The 22,229-nt window shown below is 37.3% G+C and overlaps 1 protein-coding gene across 1 annotated transcript in view; it reads right to left on the bottom strand.

The window, feature by feature from the left end:
• Positions 1-22,229, bottom strand: part of LOC122810640 (extracellular calcium-sensing receptor-like) — a 121,482-nt gene that overhangs the window by 5,388 nt on the left and 93,865 nt on the right. Inside the window, exon 3 of the mRNA XM_044082213.1 lies at positions 17,295-17,522. Within this exon, the coding sequence (XP_043938148.1) occupies positions 17,295-17,522 (228 nt within the window). The remainder of the gene's footprint in view (positions 1-17,294; positions 17,523-22,229) is intronic.

Below are 22,229 nucleotides of genomic sequence, written 5' to 3'. Positions count from 1 at the left end.
GAAGATTAAAGAGAACAAATTCCCTGTGGTTTGGCCACATGCAGAAAAACAGAAAAGGACTTTATTAAGGTTTGGGAGAAACAGGAAGAAAGAAAAAGGAGCTAAGGATGTCCAGCTAAGAGATGGGCAGATTGAGTAAGAGAAGTTAGGCTTGACTGTTGAAGATGGTAAGATGGTCGGAGAGGTAGAAGAGTGACTTGAATGGAAAGAGATCAACAGTTGACATGGCACCCCGAACCCATGTAGAAATGAGAAAAGTGGATTAATGGTGATGATCATTATGATGATATACATATGTGCCTCCAGAATGAGAATAAAGACACCAGAAATTTCTACGCTGATACATATCTATATATATCTATATCTATATCTATACATATGGGTCTACTTAAAATAAGCTAAACTGCATAATATCTTAATTTAACAGCAGCAAAAGATTTCCCCAGTCTTTTGATTTTAGAAATACATTGCATAATGCATAAAGATATAGACAATTTAAGCATATACCACTCCCAAATATTAAATCACTCTATATGTTTCAAAGTAACACTAATCATCAATAGTTTTATAAATGTAGCGCTATATTACTATAATGCAAATATATCAACAATATTTTTAGATCTTTTAGTACTCTTCAGTTCTCACAGTACTTTTTAGTTGAAATATTTACTTTTGGTTCAGATAATGCTTTCCATTTCATGAACCATCTGTCTACCTAGCTTTTTAGCAAATCTTTGAAATTTCAAATATGTAGAGTATTCTGAGGTATGCAGTGCTGATAGGAATGCAATAGAAATAGTTGATGGCAAGTGTCTCAGCAGTTCATCTGGACTCTCTTCCTTAATAACCTCCTTTTTGAAATGCCTCTTGGGATGCATTTCTGAACATCTCTTTGAAGACTTATTTGAATGCCTTAGCATTTCTAAAGGAACCATAGACAAAACCTACTTAGCAGAGGTACAATGAAACATATTAATTTTGAAAATGTGTACCCCAATTTTTCCTAAACAGTTTTCTTTCCTGAGTATAAATAGAAAATGACCTCAGTGGCTCACATTACTTCAAAACAGCACCCTCTGGATGACTTACACTGGACCCCTGCTATTATTTACACTGTCTCCCTTTTTAGACATGACAGACTCATTTTATTTCCATCTGTTTTGTGCCTAGATTTCATTCTTCAATGTAAAAATATAGACATGGGAATTATACTGTTTATTCTCTGTCCTTTCAGTAACTTGAGCTGGGAAAAGGCTAACACCTTACAGTGGAATATTCCAATAAAGCTAAATGCAAATCTAAGTAACATTTATTGTTAATGTCATGTGCATTCTTCATGAGGTTCATGATAATCTGGACTGCCTTCATGACTTGACAGCTACAATGTGTACATTTACAACTAGGAGTAGTATGCTGAAAGTGTCATTGTTCTGAAATTTTCTTAAACTCTGTTCTTCTTACATGCTGTGGATTACTATTTGACATGGCAACATTTGGAATAACATACATCGAAAACTACCTTTACTTGCATTGAACACATATTTTTTCATAGTATATCTTATTAGCAGGAAGTTTTGAATAGCAATCAACATGTATCAAGTATATTCAGTCCTGATACCATAACAACTCTTATTGACCATGACTCCTCAACTTCCTTGCACTGAATAAGGATTCACCACTTCTCGCAGACTGTGATTGTAGCAAGCATTATAGACAGCATAATTTTGTACCTTGTGTTCTGTGTATACTGACATACCTGTCCAGAATGACATGCCACAACATCTTTCTATATTTGTCATAATTCCCAGGTGAGGTTCATGCATTCTTTTAACATTTCTTTCTTTAACTGATATGGTACTCTCAGTTTATCATCTTTTATCACTAAGCCTTGCAACTAATCTTTTATTTAAATGAAAAGCACGGTTAATGTGGAATAATGAGGACAACTGCTTTTTAAGATTGAAAATGAGGAATGTTCCTCATAATGAGTTGCACTCGAGAAGCATTTGCATTTCTTTTCATGTGACAGCCTTCTAATCTAATACTTCTGAAAGGATCTGCATCTTAAGATTGCTTTCTATACATTTCTGAAACTCTTTCAGGTTCTTTGTAGTCACCATCAGTTGAAGAAAATATCCAGTTAACTTTCATTTCATTTCCAAGCACATTTTTTTTTGCTGCTCTGACAGATAAGAACAGCTAAGCATATCTTGTACATGTATCTCTTTTCCTGGGGTATACTTATCAATGAAGGTGCTGCATTATAATTACAGCAACATTCTTGAGTAACATCTTCCTGCATATTCACACAAAACTGGGCTGCATAAAGCTCCTTACATCAGAAGAAATGTCTCTCCAAAGACTTAGTCAATGTTCAATGGAAAATTTACTTTTTAATGATTATAGTTCACTAGTATTCTTTTCTCATAAATACGCTCATAGAACTTTTCACATTGATATATTTTGGTTAGCAGTTACTATTCTTTCTGAATATATTTTTGTGATAGTCAGCAGAGGCCCAAGACTAAAACAACAACAACTAAATGGTTAATCTCTTGCAAATGACTGCACAAGTGCTATTTTCTTCTGGCATCTGCCCGCAATGTGACTAATTTATACACATTAAAGTATTTCATTGCAGGTACTTTTGTCAGTAACTTCTTAAGGAATTCAAAGCTTTTTTCTTGTTGTATAGCTATTAGATCTTGTACTGAAAAGTCTTCAGTGATACGTTTATTTCTAACATATTCAGAATAAATTTCAAAAGATACTGTATTGTACAGAAAAATAATTCAGAAAAAATGTCAAAAGATACTGTATTGTACAAAGAAGTAATTCAGAATAAACTTCAAACTCTACTCTATATTACAAAGAAATCCCACCAGTTTTACCATTTGAACTCCTATGTGATCCTTTTACCTCCTGTGAGGCAATTCACTATTAACTTTACCCACATCAAGTATTTCATTTAACATTAAATCTCTCGCTCTTTTTTTTTCTGACAATATGCTGATTCTGAACTAAGTCACCATAAGAATGAAGAAAAGATATGCTGCCAATAGGGATGACTGTAATTATGGGTACAGAGAATAGGCCAGAGGGGGCTAGGATTTACTGGAGAAACTTGGCAAAGAAACCAAGGTATTGAAATAAACAACACCTGTTCCGATGTTCCTTGAACCACTCACTGTAAATTTATTGTTATGCGCTTTTCGTCAACCAGTGTTGGAAGACTTCATCAGATAAACATGTAAATCAAAGCACACCTTTTAAAACCAAAAGGGTGCCAAAACTAACAATCAAATCATCACTCTAATTAAATAAATGGGTAATTAATTAGTTAGGTAACCCTATTAACAGACTTGACACTCAAAATGAAAATGAAAATGAAAAATACATATAAAATAAATGTAAAATATAAAATACCCTTCCTATTGTAGCAACATTCTTTCTTTTGAAAGGCTTAAAACATGTACATGAGGCAGTGTGTGAAAATGTAAAACTATGAAAAAATGTTGAAAGAGTGGACACATTAAATAAAAACATTATATAAAAACATTAAATAAAAACATTAAATATATGTGCAAAACATAACTGGACAACTGTCACAACCCTGAAGGCTATCTATGTCAAATCAAAGCCAAAGAGAAACTGTGTTCTAAATATAAGAAAATTCCTATAATCATACTATAAAAGCACAGGAAAAAATGATGAAAAAAACAATAAAAACCTAGCTTATACAAGTAACTAAAAGATTGACAAGTTACCTAAGTAAACTTCTCAACTTTAAAATGCATGCCAAAGAGGTGACTTCGTTTAAACCAGGTAGAGTATAGGAATTTAATCTAAGTTGCCAAACCAATTCGTGTTTCTCTAGTATAAACTGATAAGGTCCACCTTTTCCATCTAACACTACCTGGTCTATAACTTTAAATAAAAAAGAATGAGAGGGGTGTTCATTACAGTGTCTGGCCAGAGCGTTAGTAGTACTTTTTTTCTTGATGTGATATGCGTGTTCATAAATCCTTTCCTTTAGCTTCCTGTCAGTCTTTCCAGCATAAAATGCTGGACACATCTGACAGGAAGCTAAGTACACCACCGATTTAGAGTTACAATTGTATCTACCTCTGGCTTTATGTACGTGTTTGTTTACTGTAAAACTAGATCCTGTAGAAATAAATCTACAATAATTACACGCTTCACATTTGTATGTTCCTTCAGTCCTAGTAGGTTTCAAGGTGTTGTTTTCTACTATGCTCTTCAAGTTCCTACCCTTCTTAAAAATTATAACCGGGTTGTCATCTAGTTTCTCCACTAGGTCTCTCTCAAATGTCAACAAATACCGATTCTTTCTAAAAATGTTCCTGATGAAGTTTGCCTCCAAACAAAAGGGTATGATGAAACTCCTCTTATAACAGACTGGGTCCTTGATTATAGAACCCTCCTCTACAGGTGGGGCACTCATCATAGTTAGGGCCATACCATTCAACTTTTCTCCCACAATCAACTCAATAACCTGTTCCCTCTTAGTAAGGATGGGACTGAAAGAACCAACCAACCTTTTAAGGCGGACTTCTTCCACTAACTCATCCACCATCTTCTCTGGGTAACCACGACTCATGAACATGTATTTCAACAAAATACATTCATCCTCAAAGGTAGAATCCTCAGTTGTCATCCGAGCAGCTCTTACTAACTGTCCTTTTAGGACAGACCTTTTCTGATGGAACGGGTGACAACTGGAAAAATGTAACAGTGTGTTCGAGTACGTAGGCTTTCTATATATTTTAGCCAAGTAACCTTTACATACAGGGTCCCTCTTCAGTTCTACATCTAAATAGGTAATGGTATCCTCTTCATAGGTGTAAGTAAATTTTAAAAAAGGTGTACTATTGTTTAAAGTCTCAACAAATAACCATGCGTCATCTGCACTCCCTTCAAACATAATAAAAATATCCTCCAGAAACCTATTGTAAAGTTTTACCTTCTCATAAATGTTCTTCTTAAATATATGTTCACATTCCCATTGTGCTAAAACTAGATTGGCATAGCTCGCCCCACATGGGGAACCCATAGCTACGCCCACTGCTTGTTTGCAAATGTTACCATTAAAGCTAACATAGTTGTTATTTAAAATAATGTCTAGTAACTCCTGGATTAAATGTATCTCGTTACTCTCAGCCTTATAAAATAACAATTTCTTAGTAATATATTCTAATCCCACCTCATGCGGGATAGAAAAATATAGATCAGTGATGTCTATTGTCAAGAAGAAAATGTTGTCATGAAATACGAAAGTCTCCAAACTTTTCAAAAAAGCCTAGGAGTCTTTACAAATCTGTTCTTCTATAACCACATACTTTTTTAATAAGTTGTCCACATATTTAGAGCATGTATATGTAATAGACGACCTCGCATTCACTAATGCTCTCAACGGGGGATCATTGATATTTTTATGTAGTTTAGGTAGTCTGAACAAATTCAGTATTCCCAGTTTCAAAAATCACTAAATAATTGTACACCTCAACACTGCTTCAATCAACAAATCCCTAAAAAAGGAAAAATTCTGTTGTATGCAGTGTTCATTTCATTGGAACTAGATTTAACATAAATTTAACTGTCCAAAACCCCCAACATTCTAGTCTCATAGTCGCCGTTGTTCATAATCACCAGTCCTCCATCTTTGTCTGGTTTCAAAAACCGGACTGGTAAAGTTTTGACAGAACTGAAGGCTTCAGACTCGCTTTTGGTTATATTCACAGTATCATTCTTCTTGATTCCCTTGTGTTGTTGTTGTTGTGTCTTTCGGCTTTTCCCGGTTAGGGGTCGCCACAGTGGAACTCTGGTCTGCTAATGATTGGCAGCAGATTTTTACGTGCCGGGTTGCCAGCCCTGACGCACAACCTTCAATGAAGGCATGCCCATTAACACGTCTCCACACAGAAGACGCTCTAGCTGAGAATCGAACAGGGCAATGTCTTACTGTGAGGTGACAACGCTACCGCAGCACCACCACCGCAGAGGGACTTGATACCCTTGTGTAAGTTTCTTAAATCAAACTCACACATATGCTTGAACAAGGACAAAGGACATACAGGTGGATTATACGTACTAGCCACTCTTAAAGGGTCATCCTCGAAACTTTTATCACCAAAAATTAAGGCCAAGTTCAGTTTCCGGATATATAGTTTCAAGTCTATCAGAACCCCAGCCAAGTTAAAGTGGTCAGTGAAATTTATGTTAAATCTAGTTCCAATGAAATGAACATTGCATACAACAGAGTTTTTTTCCTTTTTTAGGGATTTGTTGATTGAAGGTTTGATGAGTGCTGAGGTGTACAATTATTTAGTGATTATGAAACTGAGAATACCGAATTTGTTCGGACTACCTAAACTACATAAAAATGTCAATGATCCCCCGTTGAGAGCTTTAGTGAATGCGAGGTCATCTATTACATATGCACATTCTAAATATGTGGACCACTTATTAAAAAAGTATGTGGTTAAAGAAGAACAGATATTAAAGACTCCTGGGCTTTTTTGAAAAGTTTGGAGAATTTTGTATTTCATGACAACATTTTCTTCTTGACAATAGATATCGCTGATCTATATTTTTCTATCCCGCATGAGGTGAGATTAGAATATATTACTAAGAAATTGTTTTTTTATAAGGCTGAGAGTAATGAGATATGTTTAATTAAGGAGTTACTAGACATTATTTTAAATAACAACTATGTTAGCTTTAATGGTAACATTTACAAACAAGTAGTGGGCATAGCTATGGGTTCCCCATGTGGGGTGAGCTATGCCAATCTAGTTTTAGCACAATGGGAATGTGAATATATATTTAAGAAGAACATTTATGAGAAGGTAAAACTTTACAATAGGTTTCTGGATGATATTTTTATTGTGTTTGAAGGGAGTGTGGATGACGCATGGTTATTTGTTGAGACTTTAAACAATAGTACACCTTTTTTAAAATTTACTTACACCTATGAAGAGGATACCATTACCTATTTAGATGTAGAACTGAAGAGGAACCCTGTATGTAAAGGTTACTTGGCTAAAATATATAGAAAGCCTACGTACTTGAACACACTTACATTTTTCCAGTTGTCACCCGTTCCATCAGAAAAGGTCTGTCCTAAAAGGACAGTTAGTAAGAGCTGCTCGGATGACAACTGAGGATTCTACCTTTGAGGATGAATGTATTTTGTTGAAACACATGTTCATGAGTCGTGGTTACCCAGAGAAGATGGTGGATGAGTTAGTGGGAGAAGTCTGCCTTAAAAGATTGGTTGGTTCTTTCAGTCCCATCCTTACTAAGAGGGAACAGGTTATTGAGTTGATTGTGGGAGAAAGGTTGGACGGTATGGCCCTAACTACGATAAGTGCCCCATCTGTAGAGGAGGGTTCCATGGTCAAGGACCCAGTCTGTTATAAGAGGAGTTTCATCACACCCTTTTGTTTGGAGGCAAACCTCATCAGGAACATTTTTAGAAGGAATTGGTATTTGTTGACATCTGAGAGACCTAGTGGAGAAACTAGGTGACAACCCGGTTATAATTTTTAAGAAATGTAGGAACTTGAAGAGCATAGTAGAAAACAACACCTTGAAACCTATTAGGACTGAAGGAACATACAAATGTGAAGCGTGTAATTATTGTAGCTTTATTTCTACTGGGTCTAGTTTTACAGTAAACAAACATGTACATAAAGCCAGAGGTAGATACAATTGTAACTCTAAATCGGTGGTGTACTTAGCTTCCTGTTAGATGTGTCCAGTATTTTATGTTGGAAAGACTGACAGGAAGCTAAAGGAAAGGATTTATGAACACGCATATCACATCAAGAAAAAAAGTATTACTAACGCTCTGGCCAGACACTGTAATGAACACCCCTCTCATTCTTTTTTATTTAAAGTTATAGACCAGGTAGTGTTAGATGGAAAAGATGGACCTTATCAGTTTATACTAGAGAAACGCGAATTGGTTTGGCAACTTAGATTGAATTTCTATACTCTACCTGGTTTAAACGAAGTCACCTCTTTGGCATGCATTTTAAAGTTGAGAAGTTTACTTGGGTAACTTGTCAATATTTTAGTTACTTGTATAAGCTAGGTTTTTATTGTTTTTTTCATCATTTTTTCCTGTGCTTTTATAGTATGATTATAGGAATTTTCTTATATTTGATTTGACATAGATAGCCTTCAGGGTCGTGACAGTTGTCCGGTTATGTTTTGCACATATATTTAATGTTTTTATTTAATGTTTTATATAATGTTTTTATTTAATGTGTCCACTCTTACAACATTTTTTCATATTTTTACATTTTCACACACTACCTCACGTACATGTTTTAAGCCTTTCAAAAGAAAGAACGTTGCTACAATAGGAAGGGTATTTTATATTTTACATTTATTTTTATATGTATTTTCATTTTCTTTTTCATTTTGAGTGTCAAGTCTGTTAATAGGGTTACCTAATTACTTACCCATTTATTTAATTAGAGCGATGATTTGATTGTTAGTTTTGGCGCCCTTTTGGTTTTAAAAGGTGTGCTTTGATTTACATGTTTGTCTGATGAAGTCTTCCAACACTGGTTGACGAAAAGCGCTTAACAATAAATTTACAGTGAGTGGTTCAAGGAACATCAGAGCCTGTGTTGCTTATTTCAATACCTTGGTTTGTTTCCTTTTGGGATTTAAAGAAACCAAGGTATTGGGAGCAAATAATTAGTGAGGTAATGTAATAGAATGGGAAGATGTCAAGGAGTCTATTTGGACTACAGGCAGGAGACTGCCTTCCCAATCATGCATTGATATTAATGTATAGGTAAACAGAAAGGGATAGGGGAATCCTAAGTGAAAGATCTGCTATAATAGAGTTTTTAGTTGAATCAAGAACAGAAACTGCTGTTAAAAAATAGATAATTAGTAGGGCATATAAAATATCGCACAATAACTATAGCAATAAATCAGAGGACATTAGAAAAAAAATTGGATAAGCAATTCACAAAGAAACATGAGAGGACATATGTATGGCTCCCAAGTATGCAACAAAGTCTAGAAGATTTAGGATTTTTGCTTGGAAGTGCTTGAATAGGTATTTTTATACCCCAAGCAGACTCCAAAGAATTTGTCCTAACATAGATGGTAATGCTGGAATTGTAATGGGGAAGAAAGAGGTAACTGGGAGCATATGTTTTGGGAGTGTAATGACTTAGCAGACTTTAAAAATTCCCTGTAGAGTACTCTGTCAGAAATACTGCGTGAGCAAATGGGTATAACTAAGGAAATTATTTTTTTGAGCTGGGATACAAGATCTGAATTGCCTAGACATAGTAAGGCCTTGTTAAGATTAATTCTGGTGGCTGTCAGAAAGACTATTACTAGAAAATGGAAATCAAAGTCTAAACCAGCTATACTTGAAATAATGAATATTGTAGCAGAGATAAAATAACTGGAAGTGGGATCTTTAGAAAAGGGTAGGAGCCAATTATATAGGAAAAAATGGAAACCGTGGGACAATACATGCAGAGAAGGAGGAGTGAGGTTTAAGGGAAGACAGGAATTTATCAGTTTATGTAATGTTGACTTGATGGTAATTGTATTAAAGTATATATGTGATGTATAATGTTTGTAACAGTGAACATGTTCACATGGTTTGTTTTCTTTTACATAAATGTATGCTTGCCTGTGTCTTAAATGATAATTCGATAAAGGTGTTATAAAAAAAAACAATATGCTGATTCTTTGATATTACTCATTTTGCTGTCTGATATGACCAGATCCTGTAGATTCTGTAACTCACCTGATTTACAGGCTTTAGGTCACTAATATGTGCCTGTGTACTTTCTATTTGAGCTTATACCTTCATCAGAAGCAACTAGCAAATTGAATGGCAGATTTTCATTTAGCTGATAGTAACTCAGAGACTTCTTTCACATCCCTGTAGTCTTTTTCTCTATTTCAGCTGCAGCTGTGTTGGTGTAGTGGGATAAAGTCCTGACCACAGTTCAGTCCACCTGGGTTTAATTAGTGGCTCAGGCAATTGTTGGAGTGATACAGGAGGGATGACCAGCTATGTGGGCATTCCCTGCACCAATACCTGATGGAGGCTGGGGATGCTGGATTGAGGAGGTGTAGCCCAGAGAGGTCTAAAAGTGGTGGACATGGCTAAGTCCATCTGTAGGTGGGGTGATATACATTACATGCACCCATTGCATGCCTGCTCTTCAACTATCATGACATTACCAAACTGGGAGGGGGGGGTGATGGGTAAGTCATAATGTAAAACCCCTAGCAGAATGGTAATGACCAAGATCCCCAAGGGCACCCTTATGAGGAGCCTGAACTAAAAATTGGAGGAAAAGTCAGAGGGCTCAGAAATAGGTGGCAGACACAGTGTGGACATGGGACACTGTGTTGGAAGCCTGTAGGATGATGCAGAGACCTGGTTACTATATAAGCAAACTGTAAACTGCAAAATAGAATAAACATGAATTATCATAAATGTAATTATCCCATCTAATATAAATAAAGCATTTAAAGATGGCACGTCTTACAATTTAGATCCACCATTGGCTCAAAGGATTCCATCAGAAACAATATAGAAAGAAAGAAAGAAAAAATGTATTCCAGCATGAAATCAATTATCATTTAAAAATTACAGCAGACAAACTGCAGAAAAAATATGGCTTCATTATAGTGTCTCTAATAACTTCTGAAACAATAATCTAGTGCTAGCAATGTGCTGTTAAAAGAATCAGTCTGTCCACATGCTGTGTTGTGGAGATGTCAAAGTGGAGGCCTTAAAGGACAGTTAAGCTCAAGCAGTGTTTCAGTAGATGTAGCTTGTTAATAATGTGGATAATGCTACCCAACACTAATTTTGCTGCTACTATATGTGCTTCTAGCTTGAAAGCTAGAATGGAAGGTAGGTAGTAGCACAAATAAATCAATCAAATGTTACATTTGGCACAGAGTGCAGTTAATGGGATTCAGTATTAAATAGCTGCCATCAACCAACCCCTACAGGCTCTGGACATGGACATATTCAATTTTCATTTGTATCTAAAGTTAAAGGGAATTAGAGCAGTACTTTATCATGATGTGGAAAGACTATGAGTTTCTAGTCATGACTAGATGTTATCTGACCAGTATTTGGTAGGACTGCCAACATACTTTGAGTCTAATTCCATGATGTAAGAAAAAGTGTGTGATATTTTGTATGTCTTGCACCATACATTAATCCCTGTAAATGGATACAACAGCAGATGCTGATTTGTTCAGGAATGGTTGCATTTAGCTTAATTTGTGCTGGTGATTAAACTCCATCTTTTGTGTAAAATTATAAAAATTATTCCTGTGATTTTATATGCAATTTAGGCCATTACTATAATTTTAACCTAATACTGTACTTGTATTTGTATGCATGTGGAGAGTTTATGTGTACATATATGCATGTACATATGCGTGTGTTTGTGTGTATACACAATGTAACATTAAAGTAGACTCTAAGCAGAAAGAAACTGGCTTTAAGGGAAGATCCTGGCTACTGAATCTGATTATCTTCCTTTAGAGGTTACATAGTCTGTTCATGATGGTCATGCTGTTTATATGCTGAACCTTGACCTGGTCAAAGATTCGACACCATACCCCATATTGTCATTGTAAGTAAGCTTAATACTTTAAACTAAATCCCTATGTGGTAAATTGGATACCAAAATGACTAAAAGACAGAATCCACACACTGGAAAATACAAAGGTAACCTGTGGTGTCCCCCAGGGAACTGTGTTGGGAACTCTCCTTTTCAACATTTACTGTTCTGATTTCAGTGAACTTTGGCTAACTAACTTTGCAAAAGGCTGCAAACTGTAAGATATTGTCAAGTCTCCTTTGACTACCCACGCCCTTTAGTAAACACTTATACTTGTAAATGCCTGGTGTACTGAAATGGGCTCATACTAAATGTAAAAAAGAACAATATTGGCACATATGGCAAGAAAATCCCTTCTCTCAGCATACAACATAGATAGCACCCCACTTCAAAGTGAAAATGTAATTAAGAACCTGGAAACATGGGTATATACGCCCATTTTTTGTTCATTATGTGAGGAGAGTAGCCAGAAAAGCCTTTCCTTAGTGCCAAGGGAATATCATTAAGATCTAAAGAGGTCATTGATCCCAGCTTTGATTAGGCCTATTAATGAGTTCAATGCCTCTTTCAGGTTGTACCTCACCAGGCATATCAAATAATTAGAAATATGCCAGAGGATCCTAACTTAGAAGATCATGAGCTTAAAGACCCAGACCTAACATGAGAGGCTGGAGACACTGTCCCTTTATTCAGTATGGAGTCCTGAGGGGAGGTCAATGCCTTTTCATGTATGCCATTACACACCCAGTTGTCCCATACCTCCTGTATTTCCATAATACCAGAACCAGGGATCTACATTTTCACCATTCCATAAATAAAATGAGATGGAGAGGCAGATTCATCACACAACACCTCCCCCACCTCTGGAACATACTGCACTTGCAGATTAACTAGCACAATACATTATCTTTCAAATAGAACCTAGATGATTGGGTGGGTACTCACAAGTTTACCCCAGGCTTGACTGGCCTAGCTATTGTAAAGAAAAGAGGAAGAACATGATGATGGACACTGGTAAAGTGCAAATGATGTGATTCTCAATTGCCTTGAAATTCCCATGAATCCTAAGAGACTTGAATCTCATAGCAGCAGATGATGTTACAATTGTTGAGCATAATGATCTCCCTTCTCTGATGAAATGTTGCTGAGAAGCACATCAGTACAAAATATACAAATACAATTAAAAATGCCTGCTTTAGTGGTATACAGTTATAAAGCTCTGACTGCGTCCGAGGTAACCTGAGTTTAATGAGCAGGTCAGATGCTTGATGGTGCAGGCAGTGAGGATAGACAGGCCTATCCTGGCAGAGGGCACGCACTTGGGTGAACCTCTGTAGCTGATCCCTGGTGAAGGCTGGGGATGCATGGGGATTGCAGTTTACTAGGGTGCAGGTCTTTGGCTGTGTCACACACAGACATGTGGATGATATGCAGCAAGCCCCTCATATGCCATCCTCTTAGAACATACAAACCCATGTGGGTCAAGGAGTAGGCTTTAAACAGAAACACACACCCATCAGCAATATAACGGTGCCCTGGTTGCCCCAGTTTCCCCACCAGTGTCAAATAACATCAGAATCAGTCTGGGGACTGATGTTAAGTCCAGTTCAGAGACATGTTGGGTGAGGAGAGGCACTGGGAGTAGCTGATGGTGAGCTATGGGTGAGTCAAAAAGAAAAACAAAATTAGAAACAACTCCACTGCATAGCTGGAATAACCCTACCAGCCATGGAGTACCCTGTGTAGCACAACCACACCTGTCCCCCCCCCCCATGCAATGAAGTCCCCGAACCCCAGGCTATGGGAGTTCACACAGTACCAGGTTCTCTCATTGCCATATTATGGTACAAAATTTAGATTTGCTATCATGTCTAATGCGTAAAGTATTTTTAGGAATCACTCAGGCAAGACAGTCGAACACAGCGGGGTCAACCTATTAAGTAAGGTATACAAAGTATACATTTTAACATAGCTCTTGTTTTCCATGCTACTATAGACAGTCCCTCTAGACAACTGAAAGCAGACATTTCAGTATGAAGAATCCTTTTATAATAACATTGTTGGAACTCTGAGAGAAAACAAGACGTTGCTACATGATTGTTTGAACTCTTCAGAGAGGGGTCATCCTTAGTCTTCCCACTTCTGTTAAAAGGTCACTGCCTACTTTAATAATCAACATACTTGCCAGGTGTGTTCAATGAGATATATTAATATTACTATTCTGTAGCAAATAATATTTCCAAAAAGCTTCTCTGGTATCATAGCATATGTCCAGAGGTTACTGTGGATGCTGTGCTGCTTAAAATGTAGCACCTTCAAGCTAACAGATGGTATACACGCTTTATCTCATATCAGGTAAACAATACTGAACTGGGTACCAGAACACATGATACACTCTAGTGTCATATGCACTTAGTTTAACCTTGCAGTACACTACTGTTTACAACCAAGATCCCTGGCTATAAATGAATTTCCTGAATGGCTGGCACCACACATAAGGTGCAGAATGCTTCGCTGCATCGGTGTATAACATTTATGAATACATTTTCTGTGCATTGATTTGTAGGTACAGAACTGACTCAGAGCCAGTCACTGAACTCTGATAAAAATTATCCTCAAATTTTGCAAGTGTTGTTAACATTTTGCTAATTTCTCCTTCATTCTCTTATACATTTGGTTTCACTTTTCTGAGAAATTCATACTTATCAAGTATTGTATCCTAAACATGTACAGCTCAGTAACACAAATGAAGTAGCTTTCTAATCAACAGATAAGTTTCTGACGTACTTTAAGCAATTATTTTATGAACGGTTGCATACTTGCTATAATAAGTCGTTTGCTACATGCCAGTGACTGCAGCATCATAAAAAGTATTTTCTCCATGCTAGTGAAACTTATTTTTTTTTAACTTTTTGAATTGTTAAGTCAGTAACTAAAATGGTTGTTCTTGCACCAATTTAACCAACAAACCTGGACATAAGGGCAAGGGTAAGTGTGGTATATATTAACAGTTTAGGGAATCCAACCAACAAGTGTGCGTTCAGGAGGTGGTATGAAACTGAAGCACCCCAAAAAAGCCTATCCACCAATGTAAACATCAGACAAAATGACAAGAGGTCAAAAATTAAAATTGGACCCTAAAATTTTAAAGCAGCAACAAAGAACCCTGAAGCACCTCCATCTCTAGAGAGTTTGGTTGAAAACTGCATGATCTGGATAGCTTGTAATTTCTCAGTAAATATAGTTTTAGTTGCTCTGATTTTGTAGAATTAGCCTGGTTTGAAAACTGAGCAATAATTGATTGACTTACTGATGAAGTGTTCTGTGCACTATTCAATGTCAGGTAAACATATGCAACAATGGTTCCCCTGTGTTTGACCAAACATACCTTTGTTCGACAAATGCAGGGGGAGAGATTTAATGCCCATGGTACAGATGGCCAAACAGTGGATATGGTGAAGGTATGGATGGCTGAACAGCGGGTTTGTTGATGGTACCGAATTTCGATAAGGGATGAAAGTGTGTGTGTGTGTGTGTGTGTGTGTGTGTGTGTGTGTGTGTGTGTGTGTGTGTGTGTGTGTGTGTGTGTGTGGTTGTATGTGGTTGTATGTGGTTTTGTGTGTGTGTGTGAGTGTGTGTATGAATTAGGGTTAGGGTCAAGGGTGAGTGAAGGATGGGTGCTGTGTCTTTGTGTGTGAGTTTGTGTATTTTAAGGTAAGCGTAAGAGTTAGGTTAGAGGATAGATGTGTTGTTTATGTCTTCGTGAATGCTTGCGTGTCTGGGTCTGTCGTGTTTAGTGACAGTGTTACAGGAAGGTTTTTAATGACCTTAAGGTGTAGGGTTAGGGGTGGGGGAAGGCACTAACCCTGCTGCTTCCCCCAACCCTAACTCTCCACTTTCAGGTTTTTAAAACCTTCCCGTAACACTGCCACTATTCAGACAAATTTAAGCCTAGTGTTACAGGGAGTTTCAGTTTTAATATCAGGAGAGGAAATAGTTTTCCTCTCTTGATATTATTGTTTTCGTTTTTGGTGTTATTGTTTTCTTTTCTTTTCTTTTTTTTTTTTTTGGTATTGTGTATAACCAAACTTATTTTGTTGGTGCTTTACATTCAACATTATGGCAGTTTGGTCATAACAAAATACACCCACAACAATATAGCTCAGGTAAAACATTTAAGCTGAGTCACTGAGTGGAGTACCTTTGACAATCTTTGGTGTGTGTGTGTGTGTGTGTGTGTGTGTGTGTGTTTATGACATATCTCTAGCCAACAGCAAATATGAAAGATACACTGGAGAAAGCAGACAAGCAGATTGAAAATAGCTCATGAGTGTGTGTGTGTGTGTGTGTGTGTGTGTGTGTGTGTGTGTGTGTGTGTGTGTGTGTGTGTGTGTACATGCACACATGGAACTCAGCTCAGCCTATCAGGAAATAAGCACACATAGGAGAAACTGGGGAAAGAACCAATGTTGACACGCAAAGTATATGAATCTCTGTGACTGTGCATTTGTCTGCCTGTCAGGAGGTGATCTCCTGCCATTTCCAATAAGCATTAAAATGAGGCAGTTCATGGATTAGCAGATAGATATACAACTGCAAAGATGAGCCAACTTGTACTCTGAGGGACTTCAGAGGGTTACAGGTGAGAGAAGATGAGGTACAAAATATGAGTTAAACAGTTACTTCTGTCACCTAGTGAAAATGGGGGTCATGACATGGAATTCCTAACTTTCTTTTGTGCTGGTCACCGAGACTAGATTGGGAGACATCAAGGTAAATATTGCTTCTAGGTAATGTCACAGGTGTGTAGTGCAAGTTAAATGTATTTTATGGGGTGGACAGCAATCCTGAAGGGTTTTAGCACCTCATAATGCACCAGATGTGTTGCTTTAGTAGGATCAGCAACAACCAAAAATATTGAAGATGGCAAGCCCCATGGCTGTGTAGTAAGAATTGCATGACCTGATTTGTTGCCGGACTGTAGAAAAGTATGCTAGGCTCTGCATCACAACTCTGTGTCCTCATCTCAACCACTGTCTGTATGGCAGCAGGGTGGAAACAAGTCAAATTTATTTCAGGAAAAATGGATTTGATTACAGAAAAGCTGAAAGTATGCATATTTCTCCTAGGAGACTACATAATCTGAGCTCAGACTTGTTGTGTCTTTCGGCTTTTCCTGGTTAGGGGTCGCCACAGCGGAACTCCGGTCCACTAATGATTGGCAGTAGATTTTTACGTGCCAAGTTGCCAGCCCTGACACAACCATCAATGAAGGTATGCCCATTCATGCATGTCTCCACACAGAAGACGCTCTAGCTGAGAATCGAACAGGACATTGTCTTACTGTGAGGCGACAATGCTACCGCAGCACCACCACCGTAGTCTCCCAATATCAAATACTGGTACATCACATTTTGCCCACATCATTTCCTAGAGCATATAAAAAATATAATCAGGTTACACTACAGATAAATGCATTTATAAAATGGCACTGCAGTTTAACTGTCTATGGGCAGATGTGTTTGAAATTGATAAATTTTGCTATGCTCACAGCAACCACGGTTTTGCCAGTAAGCTGAAGGCATCAACTACTGCTACAATTAATGACTTCCTGTTAGATTTGTCAGCACTCACCTTTTTATAAGCTGAATCCCAAAGAATATCAATGTCATTGATGGCGATTTTCTGCCCTTCAGGGGCACTGCTGTTGAAGCTGCCCACTTTGATATAGCGATTGGTACCATCTGGGAAAACTTGCCAGTTCTGTATGTCGTACACAGCCGGTGGGTCACCGTTTGCATCAAAGAAGATCTGCTCACCTGCTTTGTTCTTCAGATGAACCATTCTCATGTAATGCAGAAGCTAAAAGAGAAGAACCAAACGTGATTGGCTTCCACTATTTTATTCTATATTTCCTAGCGTGGCTTTACTCTACCTTCCCTACTTTTGGTCACATGTAAAGCGGATAGGGTGGCATCTTGCTGAATACAGCTTCATGAGCTCAGCATTTGCTATTTCACATTGAAAATCATTGGGGTTAAAGTTAGTGGTCCATCACTGATTCGAAGTTTTTGGGATTTTTAATTTTCTTAGCATCTGTGTAACTGTGGAGTTAGTATATTTAAGGAAAGGATGGGGTGGGCTTCCTTATCTCAAAAAAACAAAAAACAAAGAAAGAAAAACACTTTTATTCATTTTATTTTATCTGCTTGAGGCTTTGGCCAGTTTGTTTCATCCTGTTGTAGCCTCCACTGAGTATTAAACAATGACTCAAGATAATGATGTCTACTAACACAACTGCACTGTAATCTCTGACACTTAATACTTCCCACCCTTTATATCCTTGTTGTGCCCCGGAAACAGGTCACTGTAACTAAGGTAGTGATATGCAGAGCAAGGGGACTTCCATTTGTTGTTAACTCCAAAGTAATAATAGAGACAGCTAGTCAGATTTCTGCATTCTGTCTTCTCATAGATACATAAAAATTGCTTACTAGATTATGACTGTAACATCCATGAAATCACCTCATTACTTCTTACTGCTTGTGAATCCCCATACCTATACTCACTAAATCCTCCCCACCAATCCTTGTGTGTCTCAGTGGAATGTCACCATATCAGAGAGATCACAGCTAAGGAATACACCCTCCCCATACTGTTCTGCACTACCGTGTCAATACTAGAAAATAAATTCAGGCGCCTGGTATGGGAACAGAACCCACAGATTTCTGATCTTGGCATCAAAGTTGGATGTGCAACCTCTTCAGCCTCTGACATTGACAATACAGTTACCATCATCTCAGAACTATTTTTGCTTTCTTAAAAGTAGTGGAAATTTAAGTTTGTGTGTTTTAGAAGAAGCAGCATATTTACTTTTATTGTTTGTTTTTGTTGAGACCTGATTAATAACAGTCAATACGCTTTGCAATAAATGAGAGGAACCTTTCACATCCATCTGCGCTACCACCATATCAGACAGATGGTACCTAAAGAATACACCCCCCGCATTTTTCTCCACTACAGTGTCAGTACTTGAAAATAAATTCAGATACCTTGTATGGGAACAGAACACACAAGTTTATAATCTCAGCATAAAGCTTGGATGTGCAACGTTTTCAGCCTCTGACACTGGCGATGCAGTTAACCTCATCTCCGAGTTATTTTCACTTCTCATAATATTTCTTCTGTATAGTTTAGAGCCCAGAAACCCTTAAATACCTTTCATTTTCTTGATTTTTTTACTGTCACAGATCATAAAGGTTCTACCATCACTTTCCTATTCAAGTTTTGCATTGTTTAATAAAGGAATTAGTCTAAGACTACATGGCAAAGGGAGACCATACTTTTCCTGTAGTTTCTGGTGTTAGTCAACTTTTCTAAAGTATTTTGAAGCACACAGAAGAGCTAAATGGAATTGTTTTTCAAAGTGTTAGCTGTAGGTAAAATATGTATATAAAGAACAGAGATAAGTTATACTGCAACACTATATAACAAACTATTAAGTGCTCTTCTTTTTGGCCACTTAAGTGTTTGTTGTTATGCATGTGACTAGAAAAAAAAAAAAAGAAAAACAGCATGGAATGCTAGTAGTTGACTGAAGCTGCCTTACCTGGTCTATGAGGTGTGAAGTCTCAGGGATAACTCAGCAGAGCTGCTATTCCTTGCAACTAATTAAACAGTGCAGGGGATAGTGTGCATAGCCGGCCTTAGGCAAAGGCCAACTAGGCAGCCGCCTAGGGCACCACTCTAGCAGGGGCACTTTTTCAGTGTTTATTTGGTGTACATGGACTAGGATGGGGGCACCGGGTGGTGTGGTGGGGGGGCTGTGGAGCCCCTTTGCCTAGAACACCAGTTGACCTAAGGCCGCTCCTGATAATTCTGAATGCATAATAAAAACCTGTAGGTTACCTTTGTCTGGAATAAGATTTAAATATGCTGCAAACAAACTTATAGCAGCTTACTGCTAGCATAAACAAGAGTATTCCAGCAAAAAAGAAACACTGAGACTTTTGCTAGGGACAGTTTAAGAACTACAAGGTCAGTGGCTTGTGGCACTACCATCACAACTGAATGTAGAAAGAAATAACCTGATTTGTTGCATTTAGACATTGTCAAGTTATGAGACACAAAATACACTGGTGACAAAGGCAGACATATTGAAAAGCATAATTACGTCAATTTAGCAATTGGCATCAGGCCTACGTTAGGTAAAAAAATTACAAAATAATAAGCACTTAGTGTAATACTGAGGCTATAGTATACTGTACAGAATATCAATATAGTATGCAAAACATACCTTTTTTCATTTTCTTGATGGAGTTTCACTGTAAATACTTTAAGAGAATGTACATAGTGGGTACTATTGCATCTGAATGAATTATTTATATTGCATAACCATAACAATGATGACATGCCAAACTGGCAAAGGGTTTCAAATGTCAAATGTTTTTTCTTGCTTCTTGAACTGAGATAATGATACATCTACCAGGTATACAATTCCAAATGTATGTGCGTAACAGATTATGCACGTTAACATCTGCATATGCTTAATTAGATACTGTGGAGAGAATCATTTATATGTGCATGCAGTAATGCAGCAGGCACAACTGCTTCATCTGCTGCCTGTAAAATGCACAATATTCGTAATGCAGACTCAGTGTACCTATATGTTAGAAACCTTTGATGGCAACTGTACTTAGATACTGAGTCATTACTATATGAAGGTTTTCCCAATTCCCAAATATTCAATTATAATATATTCTGATGCTGGGTTAAAGGTTTAATCATCAGTGTACTCCTCTTAACAAAGTTAATGTTCAGTAATTCACAGTGATATTGTCATTGTTCTTATTTCAGTCTGAAATAGTATTTCCTCTCCTCCTTCAGAAATTCAGCAGAGTCGAAATTTACTTGGGTGCTGAGGACAGCTTCTCTGGAGACACAGCGTCATTTTTTGACTGGTATGAATACATGTGCAGCTGAGTTCATCTCAATGAAGAGTCCTCCATTCTACCCTTGCCATTAGTTGGTTGCTTTTAGTATTTCAGAAGTAGACATCTTGTTTTGGTGACATCAACTTCAAGTAATTTTCCACCTCTTTGGGGGTGATGCTGAATCCCATCATTTGTCTGGAGAGATGTAATCTTTCATCCATCACAGCTGATTCAGAGCTGCAGTCACCTTGTTATTGGTCAGGTCATCCATCCAGGTAAGGGTGTTAGTCTAATGTCAGTTTGCCTATGAGCATTGATCTGTCCATTCATCCACCTATGGATGCACATCTAAACATCTGATCTCAGTTTGTCCAGATTGGACCTTAAGCACTATTTTATCGATTATATTGATGATGCTGATTTAGTGGTTATATCTGCTCCATTACTTAGCCTGGACATGGGGAAATTTTAGTCACTGTTGGATAATTATATAGTTTCTGGAGTGATGCTGTACATGCATTCATTTTTTTTTATTTATTTTCATTTTTTATTTATCTTTGTTGATAGGGGTGCCCCCATTAGGCTCACAGTCACTTTCCAGGGGAGATCAGAGGTGGTATTTATACTACTAGGGAAAATTTGGCCAAGACATCAGGGAACTTCCCCGACTTATTAGGGGAGTGCTTGTTCTGGTCCTAGTGCAATGATGGCTGGGAGAACAGCACTCCAGGAGATCTAAGATGGAAGACAGCATAGAGGTGTATGCTAGTGTGATGCTTGAGGCTCGGCAGGATTTGTTTGTTTTATCAGAAGCAAATGTTCAAAACAACAATGGATGTTTTATTACATTCCTTAAGTTAGGACGGTTGTGGGATGATATTTTGGGTGAATTGTTATTGCAGAGCAAACCAGAGAGTGGAAACGATGTTTAATTGGGTGGAATTATGGACAAAAATCCAATACAAGGAATCAGAAACCATTTTTACAGAGGACTGTCAGAAAAAGAAATCATATGCTGAGACTGTTTAAATCTGCAGAGAAAGTGATAACAGATGTACACATGAAAGGAAATGTCAACAAGGGAAATATATGGTAAGAATTCAAAACAAGGATAAAAATAAATGGATAGGTATGACATTTGGGGTAATTTAATGGCTCCATTGGGAGTGAAGGCTCACGCAGAAAGAGCTTTTATTCTTATTCATAATGAAACTTTTTGTGACATTATTTATGTAACTCTTATGTAGTTAAAGCATTTCACAGCATAACACAAAAGAAAATACATGTTCAATTTCTAAGTGAAGTTGAAAATGGGACTTTAAAGAGACATTTAAGCAAGCTTTGTAAACAGGTTATGGATATTAGCAAGGTGTACAATAACAGAGGATTATGGACTGGTGAATGGGAATGTCATATTGAACTGAAAATGGCAAAAGAAAAAAAAAATGTTCATATCCCTAGTATGATAAATGTAGAAGGTAACAGGTGTATTGTAAAATATTGGGGACATCCTAAAACATGTTTTTTCTGTGGAAAAGATTATCATTTGATAAGTAACTGTGGTATGAGGAAATGTTATATTTGTGAGAAAATTGTCATGATGCAAAAAAGGTGTGAAATGAAATGTTATAAATGT

Source organism: Protopterus annectens, chromosome 9.part0 (assembly GCF_019279795.1).
Source record: "Protopterus annectens isolate FY-2018-M chromosome 9.part0, PAN1.0, whole genome shotgun sequence".
NCBI lineage: Eukaryota > Metazoa > Chordata > Ceratodontiformes > Protopteridae > Protopterus > Protopterus annectens.
This window is presented reverse-complemented; position numbering and strand designations above follow the sequence as displayed.